General features: G+C 32.3%; 1 protein-coding gene and 1 pseudogene across 1 annotated transcript; both read right to left on the bottom strand.

The window, feature by feature from the left end:
- Window positions 1-140: 140 nt before the first annotated feature.
- LOC139488712 (monocarboxylate transporter 12-like) lies at window positions 141-5,013 on the bottom strand. The gene is made up of 2 exons (XM_071274532.1): window positions 3,713-5,013; window positions 141-780 (listed from the first exon to the last, which is right to left on the bottom strand). Exons 1-2 carry the CDS (start codon window positions 5,010-5,012, stop codon window positions 629-631), a joined length of 1,452 nt encoding a protein of 483 aa, XP_071130633.1. The 5' UTR covers window position 5,013; the 3' UTR covers window positions 141-628.
- Window positions 5,014-15,283: 10,270 nt separating this feature from the next.
- LOC139488711 (monocarboxylate transporter 9-like) lies at window positions 15,284-20,569 on the bottom strand (annotated as a pseudogene).
- Window positions 20,570-24,445: the final 3,876 nt, after the last annotated feature.

The following is a 24,445-nucleotide window of genomic DNA, read 5'->3' as shown; positions in this document are numbered from 1 at the left end:
TTTTGTGTGGTTCCTGTTGTTTTGTCGTCTGTACGTTTTCTTTGTTGTGTATTGTTTATATTCATTTATTTTTTATTTTAAGGTTTATATTACTTTTTAAAAAAATAAATATTTCGGGATGAAATCACGAACCTGTCAAGATGATATTACATATATTTCATGATCATGCAGGGTCTTAGTTTCTATTATAGGATATAAACCAGACTTTAATAGACCAGTGAAACAAAATGGATTTAGACTTGTTACATCTGAAAAAAATATGTGACTGAATGTACATAACATTATAACCGCAACAGTGTTTTTTTCTTATTTGGCATAACATTTCATATAATTGCAATTGTCTTCAAAAGTGTTTTAAACAAAACAAAACATAGATTTATCTAAATTTGCATAACTTTGTCATATAATTGCAACATAATGTTTATAAGATTAAAGAAATACTTCAATAAATAACAAATAGAAATACCAAATACACATAAGCGCTCTCTCTGCCCTTATACATTAATAAGGATTTGAGCATGAAAATATGCTGCAGCTTAATTTGCTGATATAATACTATCGAAGTGTTTAATTATTTTGGCTCGATGGTTACTGATTGCATGCTTATTTTCAGTATTCCGTATATATTTTAATCAGTTTGGCGTGGTTTTTTCTTCTGTTTTATGAAAGATGTGAGGAACACAATAATACCAGAAATAACGATACAGATGCCTGCGGAATAAAACGTTTTGTCATAGCTTCCAGTCGTGTCATAACTACCAGTCGTGTCATATAACCATCCTGAAGTAACAAATATAATATATAAATGTATATATGCAAAACACATTATGACTTCAAAAATTACTATTAAAGGGGCACTAGCTACGAGATATATAAAAAAAAATCTAAAGTATGATTTGTTTTTGTTCAAACAATAATTTTAGTGAAATAGTGAAATAATAATTCGCTTTTAGCAGCCAAAATGGTTCAAATTTGTCAAATAAGCTAAATAACATTGATAATGAATTATTCACTTGCAAGTGATTAATCGTACCTCTTTAAATCCGTATTCATGTGAACTTTAATTTAACCCCTTAACTAGAGATGAACAACACATGCATTGTACGTGTATTGGTTGTTTAAAGAAAAAGAATGTCAGCATTGAAAGTGACACAAAGGTAAATCATTTGATGACTTATTAGATCCACAAAAACATTTTTATTCAGGTAAAAACGATGAGAAACATATATTTCAATTAGGGATGTCAACGAGTACTCGAGTACAAGAGTATCGCTCGGTAGTACCGAGTATCGATTACCCAAATGATACTCGACTTATTGGTTACTTGTTAGTATGTTGTTGATTTCTTAAAATTACTGGAAAACAAAGATTTTGATATTCCCCTGCCCGGGAATTTATCTTACTTTTATCAAAATAAACAAAAAATAAAATACGTTTCGAATGTTTGCGTTTAACTGTCATTTTAAATTTTCCCAACCAGATGTACATGTAGAATATACGTTTTAGCTAATATTATTCACGCTCCCATCTCTGCATGCAGAACATATATTTCATCAGCAGAACTGTTTGTTACATTTTGTGTACTAAACAAATTTGGTAAATCGCTACATCCAAGAAAAAAATTGACAAGATAATATTTCTAAATAAGAACAAATTCATTGCACCCTGTTTCGACTATCAAACAAAGACTAATGTCATTTTCTGGTATTTGTAAGTTTTAATCATCTCCCCTTTGTTGATCATGAAATGTGTTTTTCTACGAATCCCAAAAACTGTTGTTTGAGTAATATTTTATCTTTAGATATTAATCAATTACTTGATTAGATTATTACCAGTTAACATAATTAGTACAAGTCGTAAATTAGCTATTACTTATGGTAGAAAATTCCTTAGACAATTATCTCGTCCAAGGTGATGATGTTGAGGGTGTTACAATTATAAGACAACGACCCATAATACATGTACATTAACAGGTATAATTTTTTTGTCTCCAATTTGTAAATGTTTTACCGAGCGAGTACTAGAGTATCGCTCGGTAAATCCAACGAGTAATCGATTATTAAATATTCACCGAGTTGACATCCCTAATTTTAATCTATAATTAAACAGACCTATAAAAATCCAATTGCATGAGTTGGCTTAATCTATTTATATCTGTATATGTTTACATCGCTTATATGGTCATCTGAGGTCAACTCGATAGTTGATTAGATGGAGTCTGAATTAAAATACACACGAAACGAAACACATATCATCGATCCTATGCTATGTAAATTGTTTACTTTAAACAAGGTATTTTAAAAATAAAACTGGAAATCAACATCAAGTTTAGAAAACCTCCTTTCCTTCTTACCGCCTAATGTTATGTAAACATGAAAACTTGGGAACTAAGCTTACTCCATGCATGCATGGACGAAGCAACTAAAAGAGGGACGAAAGATACCAAAGGGACAGTCAAACTCATAAATCTAAAACAAACTGACAACGCCATGGCTAAAAATGAAAAAGACAAACAAACAACAGCACACACGACACAACATAGAAAACTAAAGAATAAACAACACGAACCCCACCACAAAACTAGGGGTGATCTCAGGTGCTCCGGAAGGGTAAGCAGATCCTGCTCCACATACGACACCTGTCGTGTTGCTTATGTGATAACAAATCCGGTAAATAGTCTAATTCGGTAGGTCACATTCAGGAAAGGGAAGGGGATTGTAGTTACGACGTAAGGAACATATCCGATATCATTTGTGATACGGTTATTCCAAAACGGTCAACCAACTCGTGATGTCGTCCGTAAAATTTACGAAGGGATGATTTCAACTTCAGTTAATTTAGTCCATGCTTGCATTGACTAACACAGCAGACTTAGTCAATGCATGCATGGACGAAGGCGACGAACGTTAACTTCGTCCATGCTTGCCTGGACTAACACAACATACTTAGTCAATGCATGCATGGACGAAGTCAACTAACGTTAACGTAGTCCATGCTTGCCTGGACTAACACAACAGACTTAGTCAATGCATGCAGGGACGAAGGCAGCTAACGTTAACTTAGTCCATGCTTGCATGGACAAACACAACAGACTTAGTCCATGCATGTATGAGTAAACTAACTTTACATAGCCATTGGAAATTATTCAATTATTTAGCACACTTAGTCAATGCAAGCATGGACTAAATTAACGTTAGTTGCATTCGTCCATGCACTAAGTTCCTAAGTTTCCATGTTTACATATCATGAAAAGGTTTAATCATACTATCAAGTGTTTGCAATTTATTTCTTAAGGTAAGTTCTAATGCACAATATGTCTTTAAATCATAATAAATAGGTTGAATATAAAAAATCAACTAAGAAGAAAAAAAGGATAGTACAATGTAATATCAAATTAAAAAATAATTACACTAAAATCATGAAATTAAGTAATGCCGGTTTTCTAAACTTGATGTTGATTTCCAGTTTTATCTAATACCTTTTTTTTTTAGACTTTTCATAGTTTGGGTAAATGTTTTACTTAGTTATAAATAAAATATGAGATATTTTAATAGACACTGTAGAATGGGACGGTTTGGACAAAAAAAAAAATAAGTGCGGTTTTTCTTAGCAATGTTATATATAAGCACGGTAAGACATAACATGACCGGCGTTATATAGACAATAGTGAAATAAAATAAATTACTCCTATAGCAAAATTTCTAAAGCTTACCCACTACTGGTGGCCCGACTAAAAAAGACACACCTTGAAGAAACATCACAACTCCATAGGCATCAGTAAGTTTATCTATTCCAAGAATATCTGCAATTATTACGGAAGTGAGTACTTCGGCAGAAGCTGAAAAGAGTCCAAACAGTCCAGCAAGTATTGTGCATGGAAGAAAAGTGGTAAATAACGGAACTACAGCTAAAACTGCACCTGTCAATAACAAACTTCCGCTATATAGATATCGTCGATTTATCTGCTTTCTATCACCAAGGAAACCATAAGGCAATTTTCCCAAGGTATGCGAGATTCCGATTACGGTAAGCATAAACACTCTTTCCTTATATGTAAAGTCAAGAATTCTAGCCCGGATTACATTAAATACGTAAGGTACGTAATACCAAAAGTACAGACTTATGCTGGAGAGTGCAAACAAAACAAACCGTGCATTTGTGAAAATTGAAATGTCAATCAAGGGTTTGTTTATTCGTTTGCATGGGGTCTGTGTAGTTTCACGCATATCATGACAGCTAACTGGATTGTCTTTCGATTTAAGAGATTTTGAAACTAAGAAATCCCTTTGAATAGGAGTTAACTCATTAGCAAGATCCCCTTGATCTTGTTCAGTAAATATTTTATCATCACAGTCTGAATCTTGAACTTCTAAATATTCGTCTGTAACTTCAAGAGGTTTGAAGACGGCACCACATACTACAATATTCATAGAAATCGCACCTATAATCAGGACAGCACCACGCCAATTATATGAAATAATGAGATATTTATATAAAGGAATCAAAATTATCTTTCCAATGCCGGCGCCACAACGTGAAATTCCTGTAGCTAGGGTCCTTTTCTTTTCAAAATACATCGCAACCACAACAATCGAGTTCAAATAAGTCATCGAAATACCCAGACCGGCTATAAAACCATATGTCACCGCCATAGCATCTACGGATTGGACAAACGTACTTGATATGAAGCCTAATGCAGTAATGAGTCCACCAATTATAGTCGCTTTTCTAAAACCAACTCGGTTTGTTACAACGCTTGCAATTGGTCCACATAAGAAAGGAACGGCAAACATTGTATATCTGATCCATGGAGTTAAACTCGATTCTTCAAAATAATCCAATAGAGTTGCATACAATACCCAAAACGTAGAAGACCAACTGTCAGTAATCACGTTGATAATAAAAGCCGAAAATACAACCATCCAACCCCATTGGCCGTCCGGTGATTCGACTTTACCATGCCGCATAGAATTTGATACCGGGCCCGGTTTATTGCTGCATTCTTCTGTCATTTCAAATCTATTTGTATAAACAGAAAATCATGGGTTTATGAATGAAACATATTTCGGGTATGAAATGGATGAAATTGATGTATTGGTTTATATTTTCTTCTTTACTTGTTATCTATACTTAATACAGTAAATGTATTCTTATTGCAGTTACGTTTAAGAGCGGGAGGGGTGGCTAGTCACAGAACCGGGTTCAATCCACCATTTGTTTTAAGTGTCTTGTACTAAGTCAGGAAAATGGCCATTGTTATATTATAGTTCGTTTCTGTGTGTGTTGCATTTTAAAAGTGTTTCTGTTGTGTTGTTGTTTTACTTTTATATTTGATGTGTTTCCCTCAGTTTAAGTTCGTAGCCCGGAATTGTGTTTTCTCAATCGATTTAGGAATTTCGAACAGCGGGATACTACTGTTGCCTTTATTTACTTTCACTTGGACCGCTAAGTAAAATTACATATACACCTTTTGTTACAACCTTCATCCGTTCCAATAGAAAGATTGGGAATATTTCAATTCATTTTGAAATAATACGAATAAAGTAGAATGATTTATATATTGAATAAAGAAGAATGATTTATATATTAGATTGATATGCCGGAGCAAAATGTATCTTCCCTACACCTGTGTAAATAATAAATTCTGTGTCGATAGTAACCAGCTCACAGCAGGAGCATCCATTACATTATAAAGTGTATATCGAGCTTTTGTTGTCAATGGTCACTTTGGAATAGAAGTATGGTGACTCTGTCTTCTTCCGACCAACATCAAAATCCTTGAAAGAGTGGGACGTCTGTCTGCTGTGCGTGATGTGTAAGTTCACAGACACGTCTAATCAGAATGGGGATGTTAAATCCGATGCTTGATGTAGAAAGTCTTAAGAGTGCAAGGTTTTTGGCAAATTAAGAACCCTAGCAAAAACTTTTTGAGAGGTTCGTATGTGGTCTGTTGAAAGACAACTTTTTATTCCTATTCAGTATATGAAATATTTGCCACTGGACGATAAGTAAAACAAAAATCAATCAATCGATCTTCTTGCTATATAGGGTTTCTGCAATTTGATGGGTTTACAAAATTTCAATATTTGAAAAGAAATATGCGATTGAACAAAGAATTATAAGAGTAAAAAGGTGAGTAGGTGTATTATAATTATTCTTTATTCAAGAAACCTAATAGGAATGATATGATTTTAGAAATGGTCAATAAATAAAGGCAACAGTAGTATACCGCTGTTCAAATGTCAAAAATCGATTGAGATAAAAACAAATTCGGGCTACAAACTAAAATCGATCGAAACACATAACAATAAGAGGAAAACAACAGAAACACTGAAGTGTACAAAAAACAAACGACAATGCAACACACACCGAAACATACTATAGGATAACAACTGCCATTTTCCTGACTTGGTAAAGAAAATGTAAAGGAAAAAGGTTGAACCTGGTTTTGTGGCTAGTAAAACCTGGCACTGTTATGTCAATGTTTTATATAACAGTAAACAGTTGAAGAAAGATGTTTGGTATGTATTCCTCTTAATCATTTGCCATGAATATCAAATGAATAGTACATTCAATTTATTGGTATGAGATACGTAAGACACTGATTCTGACTTGAATTTCAACTAGACCTGAAAGCTTGAGCAAATCAAAGTCCGCAAGCCTAGAATTCAAAGTATTATAAAGCCAAAATTGTCAATGATGATATAGAATCCTATGTCACTAAGACTCTCTGGATCAGGGGTAGTGACCAAAGTAAATTATGTTAAAAAATGTAGTGAATTATTGATATTGTTTTCAAAAACTTACGTTACAACACAAATAATGTATATTTGAAGGGTCATTTCTTCGTAATTTTTAATGTAATATGTTGCTAGGGGTGTATATGTTATCGAAAATGTGTTAAATCAGAGATTTTGTATAATCCCTAGAATAATGAATGATTTGTAATATCACTAACAGTGAAATATGTGTTTTTTTTTAACATAAATAGACAAGTTATTCTGTATAAGAGTTATCAAGATTTACTTCTATGTGAAATGTGTAATATTTTAGCTTGAATAAAAAAAACCACACCAAAATATAAGGAACTTACTCCATTTGTTGACGCAGTTCCGTAAAAATTATTTAATTAAAATGACTGTTCAATATGGTGGCTACAAAACTAAAAAAAGTCACATGACTTAGCAATTTAAAAGAAACATATATTGTCACATAAACAATGTAAATGGTAATATAATATATGCTGTCAAATCATATAATAAAAAATTAAACGTTTTAAAAGAATGTGTGTCTTTAAAATAACATTTCAATTCAATTTTGTTGTTATATAATAAAGTACCGAGCTATGGCATGATTATCAATGACACAACTATCCACCAACGTTCAAATGAAATAGATATAAGCAATTAAAGTCAACGATGTTTGAAGATATTTAATATGCTTGAATGGCATGGACATTTTTGTCAAATTTATGTGCACCGATTGGACTCAAATTCCTGTATTTGATTAAAACTTACTCAAATGTTTAAACTGTTAAAAGTTTAAAATAAACAATTTAAAATGCATGTACCAGATAATATGTATCTGCATTTAATGTCATGTAATTTATATCGAGATGACCTACGGAATCTGCCGACAACAAAGAATCAGATATAAAGAGATAGCGAGTACTTGCAATTGGATTTTTCTATGTGTGTTTGATTTCTCATGAAATGTTAAAGAAATTTATTTATCATCATTTCTACCTGTATAAGATTTATATTTTGTAGATCGAGTCAGTCAACCAAAAGGGTTAACCTTGTTTCAACTTCAATGGTGAATTCCTGTCATGTCATGTCATGTCATGCCATGTAATGTAATTTTAGTGGTATATTTAACATTACCATAAGGCGCGATATTTGGGTAATACCAAACCAGGTTCAACCAAATATTTTTGTTAAAATGTCTAATTCCAAGTCAGGAATATGGCAGTTGTAAGCTAATAGTTTGTTTCTATGTATGTTGCATTGTCTTTTGCTTTTTGTTGTACTTCCGTGTTTCTGTTGTTTCGTTGTTTTCCTCTTATAGTTGATGGGTTTCCCCCGATTTTAGTTTGTAACCCGGATTTGTTTTCTCTCAATCGATTTATGCATTTTGAAAAGCGGTATACTTCTGTTGACTTTATTTGTCAAATTGACATTCCTTTCCTTATAATAGATGAACATGATTAGTTTCTGAGAGCTATCCGTGAGATTGCCAATTTGCGTACCTGTTATCTGAAATGATTTACTCATTGTGTTATTCTAAATATGATGCCTAGTTGTATTCTGTAAAGTTGACCTTGCATGGTTAAATGGATGGCACAGAATTTACACATACCATGAGTTTTGACTTAGTCTTGGAATGTCTGTTGTTATCTAGAGTAGATGAGTGGACTGTCTTCGATCCTGCGTTTGAGTGTTGACCTTTCGAGAAATGTGTCTCTGTTAAAATGCTGAAGTGTCTGGAAGTGTTGACGACTTTTATTTACAGAATAATTAGTAGTTTGATATTATTGTGTTGTATCACAGGCACTTTTTTTCAGGAAAAATTTCCTATATAGGTACTTAACTCGCATTTTAGAAAAATGTCAGGCGGTGACGAAATTCCGTTTTATTCCGATTTCTCGGCTGTCAACCCCTCTAAAACTTGTTATGTCGGAATCATCTGTAGCAATCCTACCAAAGTAAAATTGGAAATAAACGTCTCGCAGTCAATGATTAATTATAAAAATTGTTTCAGAAAAAACTGTTAGAACTTATTGTAATATTGTATAAGATACCTTGAAAAAAAAATCTAACAAGTGTTAATTGTGGTATGTCTAATAAGTTACGAGTTTCCTAATTTAAACACAAATTTTCCCATTACGTAAATGCCATTCAGACTCTCTCTTGACTTTACGTATGAAATGAAATGACATCAGATAACTTCGATAATTCTTTAGACTTTCCCATGAATGTTGACCAATCGGAAAAAGAGATATATAAAGAGAATGACGAAGATACCCTTTACTTCGAGACATTTATTTCCAATTTTGCATTGGTAGACGACATAATTACGATTGATATACTTGGGTAGGATTGCTACAGATGAGTCCGACAACAAAAGTTGGGGTGTTATATATACACCATTGTGAAGATAAAGTCAATTTAGATTAACGACATAACAAGTTTTAATGGAGTTGACAGCGGAGAAATCGGCATAAAACGGAATTTAGTCATCACCTGACATTTTTCTAAAATGAGAGAGAAGTACCTTGTGTTATAATAAGGTATATAGGACAAAAAATCTAAGACAAGTGCCTGTGTGTTTTATTTGTGTTGTAGTCCTGTCATGTAATGTTGTCCTTTTAGTGTTATATTTAACATTGTCATATAAGTGCGAGGTTTGGCTAACCATAAATCCAGGTTCAACCTACAATTTTTCCTTGAATGTCCTGTAACAAGTCAGTAAATGGCAGTTGTTATCTTATAGTTCGTTTCTGTGTATGTTACATTCTCGTTTTTTTTTTGAACTTCTGTTTTCTGTTGTTTATTTGTTTTCTTCTTATATTTGATGTTTTCCCTCGATTTTAGTTTGTTTCCCGAATTGTTTTTCTCTCAATCGATTGATGACTTTCGAAGAGCGTTTTCTTTTATTTAGAAATTCACACATAATACACTACCACGCTATAACTTATCGTTACAAATAATTCATTTGTCATCCCATGTGCTAGGCTTGACGCATTGTGTAGAATTATTTCCTGATATTTGATAGTTAACAGGGCCTCGATTCAATCATTCAATATCATTTGAAACGATAGAACTATAGTAGAACAATTGTGTCTGTTTTGATTCAATTTTTTGTGAATCTTGATTCATTTGTTTCACTGGATACTTTGTTTTTTTATGTTTTAAAAATCATTCTGTTCAATTTTCGTGAAACTCCACGACATAGCTGTTGATGAATGGAAACAGGATCTGAATATTAAAAAAAGAAGATGTGAAATGATTGCAAATGAGACAATCCTCCATAAGAGACCAAAAATGGCACAGAAATAAACAACTATCGGTCACCGTACGACCTTCAACAATGAGCAAAACCCATACCGTATAGTCAGCTATAAAGCCCCCAAAATGACAATGTAAATCAATTCAAACGAGAAAACTAACGGCCTTGTTTATTTTAAAAAATGAACGAAAAACAAATATGTTACGCATAACAAACGAAAACCACTGAATTACGGCTCCTCACTTGGGACATACATACATAATGTGGCGGGGTTAAACATGTAAGGGGGATTCCAACTCTCCCTTCAACCTATAACAGTGATTTAACAGTACAACATAAGAACAAACTATAAAAAAAAAACAGTTTAAAAAGGCTAAACTCATTAGATGAACAACTAGAGGCTCTAAAGAGCCTGTGTTGCTCACCTTGGTATATGTGCATACTAAACAAAGGACACGGATGGATTCATGACAAAATTGTGTTTTGGTTATGGTGATGTGTTTGAAGATCTTACTTTACTGAACATTCTTGCTACTTACAATTTTCTCTATCTATATAGACTTGGCCGTTTAGATACAGAGGAAAATATTTTGTAAAAATTTACAAAAATATACCAAATTAATGAAAATGGTTAAAAATTTACTATAAAGGGCAATAACTCCTTAAGGGGTCAACTAACCATTTTGGTTATGTTGACTAATTTGTAGATCTTACTTTGCTGTACATTATTGCTGTTTACAGTTTATCTCTATCTATATAAGTATTCAAGATAATAACAAAAAACGGCAAAATTTCCTTAAAAATTATCAATTTGGGGGCAGCAACCCAACAACCAGTTATCCAATTCATCTACAATTTCAGGTCAGATAAATACTTACTTGATCAACAATTTAACCCCTAGTAAGATTTGCTCTGGTTTAAGAGTTTTTCATGTATTTGGTTTTGATGTTATATTTGTTATTCTCGTGGGATTTTGTCCGATGCTTGGTCCGTTTCTGTGTGTGTTACATTTTAGTGTTGTGTCGTTGTTCTCCTCTTATATTTAATGCGTTTCCCTCGGTTTTAGTTTGCCACCCCGATTTTGTTTTTTGTCCATGGATTTATGAGTTTTGAACAGCGGTATACTACTGTTGCCTTTATTTATAAACCCAAATCTACATTTTACCCCTTTGTTCTTTTTTTAGCCATGGCGAACATCTTGGTTGGTTGGCTGGGTCACTGCACACATCTTTAAACCAAGATATGCTAATAATGATTGGGGCCAAGTTTGGTTAAATCTGGTCCAGTCGTTTCAGAGGAGAAGATTTTTGTAAAAGATTACAAAAATTTATGAAAAATTTGTAAAAAATGACTATAAAGGGCAGTAACTCCTTAAGGGGTCAACTGACCATTTTGGTAATGTTGCCTTATTTGTAGATCTTACTTTGCTGAACATTATTGCTGTTTGAAGTTTAACCCTACCTATAATAATATTCAAGATAATAAGCGAAAACGGAAAAATTCCTTAAAATTACCAACTCAGGGGCTTTGGTTTCAGAGTTATAAGCCAAAATATACATTTTACCCCTATGTTCTATTTTTAGCCATGGCGGCCATCTTGGTTGGTTTGGCGGGTCACCGTTCACATTTTTTTTAAACTAGATACCCCAATGATGATTGTGGTCAAGTATGGTTAAATTTGGCCCAGGAGTTTCAGAGAAGAAGATTTTTGTAAAAGTAAACGACGACGGACGACGACGGACGACGACGGACGACGGACGCCAAGTGATGAGAAAAGCTATCTTGGCCCTTTAGGTCAGTTGAGCTAAATATATAAGTGGAGGTGGCCGGGTACTTGTACATCCCAACAACAAAAAGACACCGAACAGATCTGAGAGTACTCGCAGTTAACTGACAGCTAGTTTAAAGTCAAAAGAAACCTCAAATCAAAAAAGAATATGCATATGTTTTTTTTTTATAACAGAATGGATAGTTTTCATTATACAACTGATGTACACAATTTTTATCCTGCGGAAAATTCTTTAATTTGTCAACATTTAGAAGAAGTTTACCTATTTTTTATTTGCCGACATCTTTTCCGTATGCATAGTGACCTGAGCGTAACCCTCCTCGTAAAAATCCGGTGATCGCAATACGCATGGATCTGTCATTAAAATAAACAAGTATCTGATTGTACATGTTAAACACGTGCTCAATATCCATGCTTTTTGTTATTTGTTGACTATAAGATGACAATCGGTAAACTTCGGCTTCAAAAGACGGCATTTAATGAGCAGCCATATTTGTTAAATCATAACAGACAGAGAGAAAACAAATTGACGTTTATACGATATATTTGCGTAAAAAATGAGGAAATCGTGCACAGAGGACTAAGTTTACGATATACATTATTGTTCACCACTCACTCGTTTCATATGACTTTAAAGCCACTTACAACTAATAAAACTAGAGGCTCTAAAGAGCCTGTGTCGTTCACCTGTATTTACTGATGCTTTGGAAATCATGTGAAATAAGGTTAAAATCATAATTTATAGTATCAGATATCATTAGATACTATAATAATATCTAAGATAATAGCAAAAATCTGCAAAATTTCTATAAAATTACTTACTCAGGGGCAGCAACCAAACAACTGGTTGTCGGATTTGTCTGAAAATTTCAGGGCAGATATATCTAAATCTGATAAACATTTTTGCCACCAGTCAGATTTGCTCTAAATGCTTCAGTTTCAAAGATATAAACGAACCTGGTGCTCCTCAGGGTGCAGCTTTATACGACAGCAGAGGTCAAACCCTGAACAGTTGGGGCAAGTATGGACACAACATTCAAGCTTGATACAGCTCTGAATTTGGATTGTGATAAAATTTTTGACATAATATGAGTTTCTGACACAAAACTAATGTCAAGATCTTACAAATCTACTGCGAAATATTGTGTAATTAAAGATTTCTTCTTCAAACTTTTTCAAAAATTTGAAATTTGAGAAATTTGGCGGAAAAAAAGAAAACTGCTACCCCCTTTTTTTTGTCAATTAGTCCAAAACCTGAAATTTTTTTATACAAAATTTACAAGAAATGTAAGGGAGGTAAATCCGAACATACCCAACATTGTATGTTAAATATTTTTGAATTACCTCCCTTACACTGATTTTAAATTGTCTTAATTGTCCATTGACAAGAAAAACTTAGTTTTTCCCCTTTTATGGCCCTTTGCACCTAATTCTAAAAAATGTTGAGCGATAACCTCCATAGTCAATACTAACCATCTCTTCATGATATGGAAACTTGTTATATAATTTCAAAGAGATTCATACACTTAAACACAAGTTATTGTTTGAAAACTACAAAAATGCTTATTTTTGGCCCCCTTTTTGGCCCCTAATTCCTAATCTTTTTGGACCATAACCCCCAAAATCAATCCCAACCTTCCTTTAGTGATATTAAACCTTCTGTTTAAAAATTATAGGGACCCAATCACTAAAACAATAGTTATTGTCCGGAAACAAAATGCGTCTTCGGACGACGACCAATGCAAGATGACGACGATGACGACGACGACGCAGACGACATGATACCATTATACGACGCAAAAAATTGTTTTGCGGTCGTATAAAAACTGCATTTTACCGTAGTACTATTTTTAGTCATGTCTGCCATTTTGGTTCGCGGGCAGGGTCATCGAACACATTTTTTAAACTAGATACTCTTATGATGATTGTGGACAAGTTTGGTTTGGTTATATTTTGTCTTAATAGTTTCAGTTTTGGTTAAATTTGGTCCAGTCCAGGAGAAGATTTCTGTAAAAGATTAAAAAAATTTAAGAAAAATTGTTAAAATTGACTATAAAAGGCAATAACTCCTGAAGGAGTCAACTGACCATTTTGGTCATTTGACTTATTTGTAGATCTTACTTTGCTGAACATCATTGCTGTTTTCAGTTTATCTCTATCTATAATAATATTCAAGATAATAACCATAAACGGCAAAATTTCCTTAAAATTACAAATTAAGGGGTAGCAACCCAACAACGGGTTGTCCGATTCATCTGAAAATTTCAGGGCAGATAGGTGTTGACTTGATGAACAATTTTTTTCAGATTAGCTCTAAATGCTTTGGTTTCAGAGTTATAAGCCAAAATCTATATTTTACCCCTATGTTCTATTTTTAGCCGTGGTGACCATCTTGGTTGACTGGCCTGGTCAACGGACACATTTTTTAAACTAGATACTCTAATAATGATGTGGCCAAGTTTAGTTAAATTTGTCGTAGTAGTTTCAGAGGAGAAGATTTTTGTAAAATATTACAAAAATTTACGAAAAATTGTTAAAAATTGACTATAAAGGGCAAAAACTCCTTAAGGGGTCAATTGACCATTTTGATTTTGTTAACTTATTTGTAGATCATTCTTCGCTGAACATAATTGCTGTTCACAGTTCACCTCTATCTATAATAATATTCAAGATAATAACCAAAAAACGGCAAAATTTCCTTAAAATTACCAATATAGGGGCAGCAACCCAACAACGGGTTCTCCGATTGATCTGAAAATTTCAGAGCCAGATTTGCTTTAAATGCTTTGGTTTCAGAGATATAAGCCAAAATCTACATTTTACACCATATGTTCTATTTTTAGCCATGGGGTCATCTTGGTTGGTTGACGGATCACCTGACACATTTTTTTTTAACTAGATACCTGAATGATGATTGTGGCCAAGTTTGGTTTAATTTGGCCCTGTAGTTTCAGAGGAGAAGATTTTTGTATTAGTTAACGACGACGGACGCCGGACGCAAAGTGATGAAAAAAACTCACTTCGGGCCAAATGGGCTAAAAAATCATGCATCTAAGACTATCAAGAACAATGTATTGGAAAAATTTAAGTCAATTTATCAGAAAAATATCAAAATTATTGAAAAATCATTTTCATTTTAGCTGTGTATTATGATCATAAAATGCTGTATACCAGAGTGTAATAGCACCGTGAAACTGAATTGATTAAAACTGAGAATCTTGAAACATCTAATAAAAATAAAATTTACTGAATTTGCAGATCATTTGTCATATAATTGAAACATAATGTTTAAAACATTAAAAACATAAATGTTCCTGAATTTGCATAACTTTGTCATGGAATTTCAATATAATGTTTAAAAGATTAAAGAAATAATTCATTAAATAACAAATAGAAATACTAAATACACAATATAAGCGCTCTCTCTGCCCTTATTATACTTTAATAAGGATTTGAGCATGAAAATAAGCTGCAGCTTGATTTGTTTACATAGTACTATCCAATTATTCAATTATTTTGGCTCGATTGTTTCCAGTTTTCTACAATCCCTTTGGTTATGGTATATGAGGAGTTTTAACTAATTTAAACTGATTGCATGCTTATTTTCCGAATTCCTTTTATACATTTTAATCATTTTGGCGCGTTTTTTCTTGTTCTTTTGAGAGATGTAAGGAACACAATGATACCGGAAATACAGATACAGCAGCCTGCGGAATAAAATGTTTTGTCATAGCTTTCAGTCGTGTCGTATAACCATCCTAAAATAAATAAATATAAAATATAAATGTGTATATGCAAAACACCTCATGACTTCAAAAAAGAATATTTAAGGAAAAACAGATCAACACATTTACAATCAAATTATTTAATGAATGGCTATTATTTATTTTGAATTTTTTTTAACCATAAAATTAATTTTTGACTCTTCACATTGAATAATCCGCGAAGCGGATTGTGTAAAATGTGAAGAGTCAAAGAATAATTATATGGTTCAATAAATTCAAAATAAATTATTGACATTCATTATAAATAAATTTCTATCAAAACTAAGGCTCAAAGAACTTTTTATATTATTTATATTAACAATAACAACGTACACACATGTTGGCGTATGAATAAACAACGCGTCAGAGTGGGCGTGTCGCCATAAAAATTAACAACATTGAAACTGATACTTTTTGCCAATCAGAAGAAAGTAAATACACCAAATTTATTTATTAGTGAATGCACATGCAGTTGTAGGTTTTGAAACTTGTCAACTGCGGCGTTAATCAATCATCAATCAATCCATCAATCAATCAATTAAAACTCGTTATAAATCAGCATGAATCATGTTTTATGGGATTCGCTTTTACATTGTTTGGTATTTTTTATTTAGTTGGAGAACTATAACTGGTAAAAAACGTTCAAATATGCATATCAAGATGACAACAATTCAAAGTCGAAACATAAGAAATATGGTAGGTTCTGAAAAATGGGACGGCTTGGACGAATGACCTCATTGGTGTGGTTTTCCTTCACAATGTTATATACATATAACAGAAGACGGAACAATTTTTCAATCATGTTCATGTATGTTGTAAGCACACTTTTAAAAAATCGTAACTAAACTGTTTGATAGGACATTTTAGTTATTTAACCTTTTTATAAGTGGTGTGAATTTGCAGACCTATATTCCACGGTATTTAACCTTTTCCTAAGTGGGGAGAGTTGGTAGACCTATATTCAACGGGATTTTGGCCTTTTTCATAAGTGGGGCGAATTTGCAGTGAAGAGTTGGGTGATTTTTTTAAAAGTTTGGCGATTGGACAGTGCAGCGAATTGTCATGAATTCATCAGGATCACAACAGAGTCAAAATATGTATGTTGTCTACACTTAAAATCCCAACCTAGCTAACTTGACACTTCTATATTGATTCGTCTAAAAATTAAACCCGATGGTAATTATGATTAGTGCAGTCCAAACTGTTTACCCTTTCGGTTCATATCAGTTCACGAAATTCATATATATATATATATATATAAATGTTGGGCCATATTTCATATTTGATATTCTATCTTGTGTTTTATGAACTACTGTTAGTCTAAAAATAATTATTCCAGCCATTTGACTTTGGTCTAGTCTTGTCTTTGACCTGTATCGTTTTTTTTTAATTGCCAGTTGTAATCTTTTTTCCATAGATACGGGACTGTACCGGCGGACAACAATTTCTTATTATTCGTTATTATTTTGTTTACTATTTATTTCAATTATATGCAATTATTTGCACTTTATTCTGTATTTTGTAAACATAAATAGAAATAACTTATAATTTGCTATTTACTATCCATTCCAAGTTTACATTCGATATATTAATTATCAGTGACCACTTTTAATTGATAATAAGTAGCAGATACAAGTTATTTCTAGTATATTGATGTTGACATTATATAGGAAAACGTGAAATTAATTCACATTAAAAGAAACCCAAGAGATAACGGATTTTGGAAAAGAGAGGCTCATGAAACTTGTTCTGTTCCCAAAAACATTATTTCCTCACGAGGAAAAAAAAGACAGGCGTCATATAGACAATAGTGAAATAAATTAAATTACGCTTGAAGCAATTTTTTTTTAAAGCTTACCCACTACTGGTGGTCCGACTAAAGAAGATACTCCTTGAAGAAACATTACAACTCCATAAGCATCAGAAAGTTTGTCTATCCCAAGAATATCTACAACTATTACGGAAGTGAGTACTTCGGTGGAAGCTGAAAAGAGTCCAAACAGTCCAGCAAGTATTGTGCATGGAAGAAAAGTGGTAAATAACGGAACTATAGCTACAACTGCACCTGTCAATAACAAACTTCCACTATATAGATATCGTCGATTTATCTGCTTTCTATCACCAAGGAAACCATACAGCAAGATTCCAAAGGTATGCAAATATATCATTAAGTCAACCATAAACATAGCTCCTTCTTGTATAATGCCAATACTTGTAGCTCGGCTTACATATAATAAGTAGTGTACGTCATATCCAATATACAGAATAAAGCCAGAGAGTGCAAACATAACATAATGTACATTTGTGAAAATTGAAATGTCAAACAACGGTTTGTTCATTTGTTTACATGGAGTCTTTGTAGTTTCACGGAAATCATGACAGCTAACAGGATTGGACTTATAATTGTCTTTCGATTTAAGAGACTTTGAAACTAGGAAATCCTCGTCAATAGGAGTTAATTCAATCGCATGGTCCACGTGATCTTGTTCAGTAAATATTTTATCATCACAGTCTGAATCTTGAACTTTTATATATTCTTTGGCACCTTCAAGAGGTTTGAAGGCAGCGCCACAGACTACAATATTCAAAGAAATAGCACCTAAAATCATGACAGCACCACGCCAACTATATGACATAATGAGATATTGATATAAAGGAACGAATATCTGCGTTACAATTACGGCGCGACAACGTGAAATTCCTGTAGCTAGGGTCCTTTTCTTTTCAAAATACATCGCAACCACAACAATCGAGTTCAAATAAGGCATCGAAATACCCAGACCGGCTATAAAACCATATGTTACAGCCATAGCCTACGGAATTGACAAAAGTACTTGATATCAAGCCTATGGCAGTAATCAGTCCACCAATTATAGTCGCTTTCCTAAAACCAATTCGGTTTGTTACAAAGCTTGCAATTGGTCCACATAACAATGGAACGGCAACAAATATCGATCCGATCCTTGCAGTTTTACTCCTTGATTCTTGAAAATAATCCAATAGACTGACATGCAATACCCCAAGCGAATAAGAGCAACCAAGTGTAATCACGTTGATAATCAAAGCAGAAAATACAACAACCCAACCCCATCCGCCGTCCGGTGCTTCTACCTTACCACGCCGTATTGATTTTGATACTGGGACTGGTTTATCGCTGCATTCTTCTGTCATTTCAAATCTATTTGTATAAACAGAAATCATAGGTTTATTAATGAAACATATTTAGGGTGTGAAATGGATGTATTGGTTTATTTTGTCTTCTTTACTTGTTCCATATACTACATATTTATTATACGTGTACAATAAATGCGTTACAATTGCAGTTACGTTACTACAGAAAGAGTGGTTATATTTCACTTGATTTTGAAAAACATGTAATACGAATAAAGTAGATTGATATGATTTGTTTGTCTTAGCAAAATGTCCCCTGCCACCATCTGTGTAATTGATGAATAAAATTCTGTGTCGACAGTAACAAGGTGTACAACAGGAACATAATTACATTATAAAGTGTATATCGAGATTGTGTTGCCATAGATCACTGGAATAGAAGTATGGTGACTTTGTCTGCTTCCGACCCCTTGCAAGAGTAGGGCGTCAGTTCTGCTGTGTGGGATGTGCAACCACTAAGGTTATTTATAGTTAATTTGTTCTCGTCTTGAGCATACATTTAATATTTGCCACTGGATGTTAAGCAAACAATAATTAATCAGTCGAACTCCTAGTTATATGAAAGTAAACATAGGGTTTTTACAATTTGATGGGTATACAAAATTTCTAAATTTGATGAGAAACGTGCGATTAATCAACAAATCATAAGATAATAAAGTTGAAAAGGTGTGTATATAATTATTCTGTATTCAAGAAATATAATAGTTTAAGGAATACTATGATTTTAGAAATGGTCAGTGAACAGTTCAGGAAAGATGTTTGTTGTGTTTTCCTCGTAATCATTTGAAAATAATATCAGCTAATTGGTATAAATAAACTCATCATAGATACCAGGACTAAAATTTTACACTTAAGCCAAAAGCGCGTTTCGTCTACTAAAGACTCATCAGTGACGCTCAAATAGAAAATATTTAAAAGGCCGAATAAATTACGAAATTGAAGAAGATTGAAGACCAAAAATTCCTAAAAGTTTTGCCAAATACAGCTAAGGTAATCTATTCCTGAGGTAAAAAAGGTGTGTGATCCTTAAGCCACTGGTTGTAACCTTAAATTTAACTTTCTCATAATATTTCAAAATAGCAATTATTTAGTTGCTTTAATACTAGGTTGAACAAATCGCTTCGTTAGAGTATATTCTAGTCGTGAAAATTTTCAAATATTTGATATATTGTCAAAAACAATGATGATTTCGTTAATTATTTCAGACCTGAAAGCTTGAGTAATCCATATAGTCCGTAACCTTTGGATCCAAAATATTCTGAAGCCAAAAATTGTCAATGATGATATAGAATCCCTAGTCATGAAGCCTTTCTGGATCAGGGGTAGTGACCAAAGAAAATTATGTTAAAAACTGTAATGAATTATTGAAAATTTTAGCCAAAACTGACGTTACAACACAAATATATTGGAAGGGTCATTTCTTTGTCATTTTTAATGTAATATGTTGCTAAAGGGATGTATAAGTTACCGCAAAATTTCAGTGATTTTGAGAAAGCCTTGAAATAATTGGAGATTTTATAAAAATGATTATTTTTTGAAATAATTGGGGATTTTATAAAATCAAGGAAGATATTGCTAGGGATTATATAAACTTCCTGATAACATATTTAGACTTTTGAATTGGAAATATGTTTTTCTTAATATAAATAGACAAGTTATTCTGTATAAGAAGTTATTAACTTTTACTTCTATGTGAAATTTGTAATGTTTTAGCCTGAATAAAAAAAACACACCAAAATATAAGGAACTTACTCCAATGGTTGATGCATTTCCGTAAAAAGTATTGAATCAAAATGACGGTTCGATATGGTTACTACAAAGCTATAAAAAGACCTAAAGTCACATGACTTAGCAATTTAATTGAAAAGTGTATTGTCACATAATAAATGTAAATGGTAATACAATATATGCTGTCAAATCATATGATAAATAATTTAATCGTTTTTAAAAAATGTGTGTCATTTTAAAATAACATTTCAATTCAATTGTGTTGATATTGTTATATAATAGTAATGTAAGTAATGAGGAAAAGTTTTTATTTATGTTTTATGGTGATAGAGTTTGCTATTTTACATCCAAAATCTGTCATGAAGTACTTAATAGAGAAAGTGTATTTCATACTCGTAATAAATGTATATAATTTTGTTTGTTTTCATTTGTATAATTGTTTTTAATAGTATGGTGTTTTATGCTAAGATATATAGATATATGTTATAGATGTAATGTAAATGTGTTTTAATATGTGTTTTTACAGTCTCTCATAACACTTTTAAGAGTGGCTCTTTTATAAATTAATCTCTTAATATTGTATTGTATTGTATATCAAATGTTGAACTATGCATGATTATCGATGACACAACCAGCCACCAACGTTCAAACAAGTTGCTTTCCTTAAAAAAAGAAATGCAATCGTAAACCCAAATACTTGTTTAATTGGCATTAAATATTAGATAATTGCTTAATAAAGATTTATTGTTTTATATCATTTTTGTGGTATAAGAATTAAAAACTGACATTGATTGTTTACTTAATGAAACTACAGTTCAATGTGGGTAGATATATTCTTGCTAAAGGAATCATTGCCCGCGACCAAGGATTTTTCCCCCTCTCTCCTGAAAGACAATATGCTAAGTCACCCACTTGATGTTCCATTCTAAGGTGCTGGTTTTTGTTTAAAGAGTTAGTTTTTAGGCTAAAGTTTAAATACAAATGTGAAGAAATGTAATCAATTAATGATTATTTGTGTTCAAGAAATGCAATACGTGAACCTGTAAAATAGCTGTTTTTATTCAAATTTGATATTGATAATTATTATTATCTTTACACCTACTCTGCAAGGTTTTTTGTTACGCTTAGGGTAGTAAGCATTGAAAATATTTTAAGTTGTGTGCTTTGTGCTCTTAAAAGCTTTAGATGGCAAACTTCTTTTGTTAAAAAAACAACTTAATAAAAACTTTAATCACTTTGAAGATATTTTCCGAATGTCCCTTTTTACTTTGATGTTTTCTTATATTTCAAATTGTGGGTCATGAAAAAGGCCTACAAGTTTAATTGTAAATATATATAATTTGAATTGAACTACATCCTCTTCACCTTGATGACCGAAACCAATTCATTGATAAAGTTATTTATAGCCTAGACAAAACAGCTTAAACCTTGTACTTATAGATAAACAAACACAATTGAAAACAACATAAACACTAACATGATCAAACCTGAAATAACAACTGAATACCCATCACCTAAATATAAGTTAGTTTAAAGGCCACATCTATTAACTGTTGTACCTTTTTTTTTTTTTTTTTTTATCTGAACGCGATTCGTTCATTTACTTTGAAATGGTGTCTTTTGCATGGTAAAGTTATACTACTGTCTAATGGTATGTATGTACATTCTTTTAAACCAGGTGTATTCATAAGCACACATCCCAAGTCAAAAGCATGTTGTTAAGTGGTTGTCTTTTTTTGTTGCAGTTCATATTTGCTTTTTGTTTCTGGTTTGAAGTTAAATTATATTTGTTTTTCCTGTTTAAATTGTTTTATAACAGTGTTTTGGTGCCCTTAATAGAATACTGTCCAATGTGACACAAGCCTTTGTTATGAAGGCTGTATTATAACCTATAACTGCTAACTTTGCCTACACTGTGTCTAACAATTCATGGAGAGTTGCCTCATTGTTATTTCTACCACAGTTAAAAAGATATTCCCTCTGACATTTGACAAATGCATTAGAATAATCTACATATATATATTGAAATTGAACTAAAGTTCCCTTGTTAGTTTCTTATATTGACCTATCTGTTTTCTCTCTTGTTGGAGAGTTTTACACTGTTCATTTGGGGACACTGTGTAGCCTACTGATCAGTGAGATGGCTCAAAATCTCCTTACACTATTTTCATGTTCGTACTTAATATATATATTAAAACCGAAAATTCATCATCTGATCGTCTTCAATCTTTATTTTTATTTTGACGAACATTTTGAAGAGCCTTAATCACAACAGGAACATATAGTTAGATGATCTGTTCCCTGACCATAACTATATAATAGAAATTATTTGTTCTTATCTCTGTCTGCATCTATCATCACTCGGTGTCTATAAATATACATTTGATATCTTATCGTTGACCCAGTTTAGTCTGCTAAAGTTGCATGCATGATTAATTTTAGGGTTATCGATCGTAATTAAAGCGGCACATTTAAATCGTTATGTCATTGGTTGAAGTATTATTTCTTACATCTGCATAGTAAAATGTATTTTTTTTTAAATATATTTTAGATTTAGATTTCATTTTTATTTTTGATTTATTTCTTCATATTCAATATAATATACTTATAGATATAGGAAGATGTTGTGTGAGTGCCAATGAGACAACTCTCCATCCAAATAACAATTTATAAAAGTAAACCATTATATGTCAATGTACGGCCTTCAACACGGAGCCTTGGCTCACACCGAACAGCAAGCTATAAAGGGCACCACAATTACTAGTGTAAAACCATTCAAACGGGAAAACCAACAGTCTAATGCACATTTTAATAACGAAAATGATTCAGGTGTACCTATAACAATCTGATTTGTATTTTAATCAAGGAGGTTATATGACCTCATTGTTTAACAAAAGGAAATAATGTTGCAATATTTAAATAAAGAAAGTAACTGTATTTCAATTTGCAATTTTAAGAAAATAAAAACGGAAATGTACTTCTATAATTAATTTTTAGGTTATTTTCAATAAACAATATTTTGTTTGTGTAAAATACTCAGTTTTTTACATCTATTCAAGGACGTCATATATTAGATGATATACGTCCTTGGTCTATCCTAGATGACAAATTTTAATAAAGTGCAAGAAAGACTTCCTCCTAATTTCAGTATGAAAAAAACATAGATAGCCTGCTTTGTACATCCCTAGACTCAGAATCCTAAATGAAATGCTAGTAATACTACTTTTATAGATTTTAGTTTTGACAAATCTCGTTTCCGAATGTAAATCGCCTTGTTTACATGCTGAAATCTTATCTCATAAATTAACACAGCTGGTTTCAACGTTTGACTCTAATTAAAATAATTACGCATATATGTAAGGTAAATATTAGCAGCTTGTAATTGCGTGCAAGGAAGTATTCAAATGCTCATTAAAATAGCCTGCGTCATTATAAATTTCGCACCATATGTAACATATCTCTATAGCAACTTAAAATGATAATGCTTATTCAACAGCTAGGTCAATTGATAAGCTATTGCGCATGTATATGAAAGGTGGCAATAGAAATATCAGAAGTATTCCGAATGACATCCGGTGTTCCGAAAGACTCAGGGGTTTACGCAATGAAGTAGATATAAGCAATTAAAGTCAACCATGTTTGAAGATATTCAATATGCTTGAAAAGCAGGGGCATTTTTTGTCAAATTCATGTGCACCGATTTGACTCAAATCCTTATATTAACTTACTCAAATATATGTTTAAACTGTTAACATTTACAATACATGCACCAGATAATATGTATCTGCATTTCATGTCATCTAATTAACATCAAAATGACCTCTGAAGTCTACCGACAACAAAGAATCAGATATAAAAAGATAACGAGTACGTGCAATTGGATTTTTCTATGTCTGTTTGATTTCTCATTAAAGGTTAAAGAAATTTATTTATCATCATTTATAAGATTTATAAATGGGTTAACCGTGTTTCACCTTCAATTATG

Source organism: Mytilus edulis, chromosome 9 (assembly GCF_963676685.1).
Source record: "Mytilus edulis chromosome 9, xbMytEdul2.2, whole genome shotgun sequence".
NCBI lineage: Eukaryota > Metazoa > Mollusca > Bivalvia > Mytilida > Mytilidae > Mytilus > Mytilus edulis.
This window is presented reverse-complemented; position numbering and strand designations above follow the sequence as displayed.

What these genes read in the sequence shown, in the direction of transcription:
- LOC139488712 (XM_071274532.1), bottom strand. Translation starts at nt 5,012, where the DNA reads ATGACAGAAGAATGCAGCAATAAACCGGGCCCGGTATCAAATTCTATG. An exon ending in AGTCGGGCCACCAGTAGTGG is followed by an intron (nt 781 to 3,712) that starts GTAAGCTTTAGA and finishes TTGTTACTTCAG; the next exon opens with GATGGTTATATGACACGACT.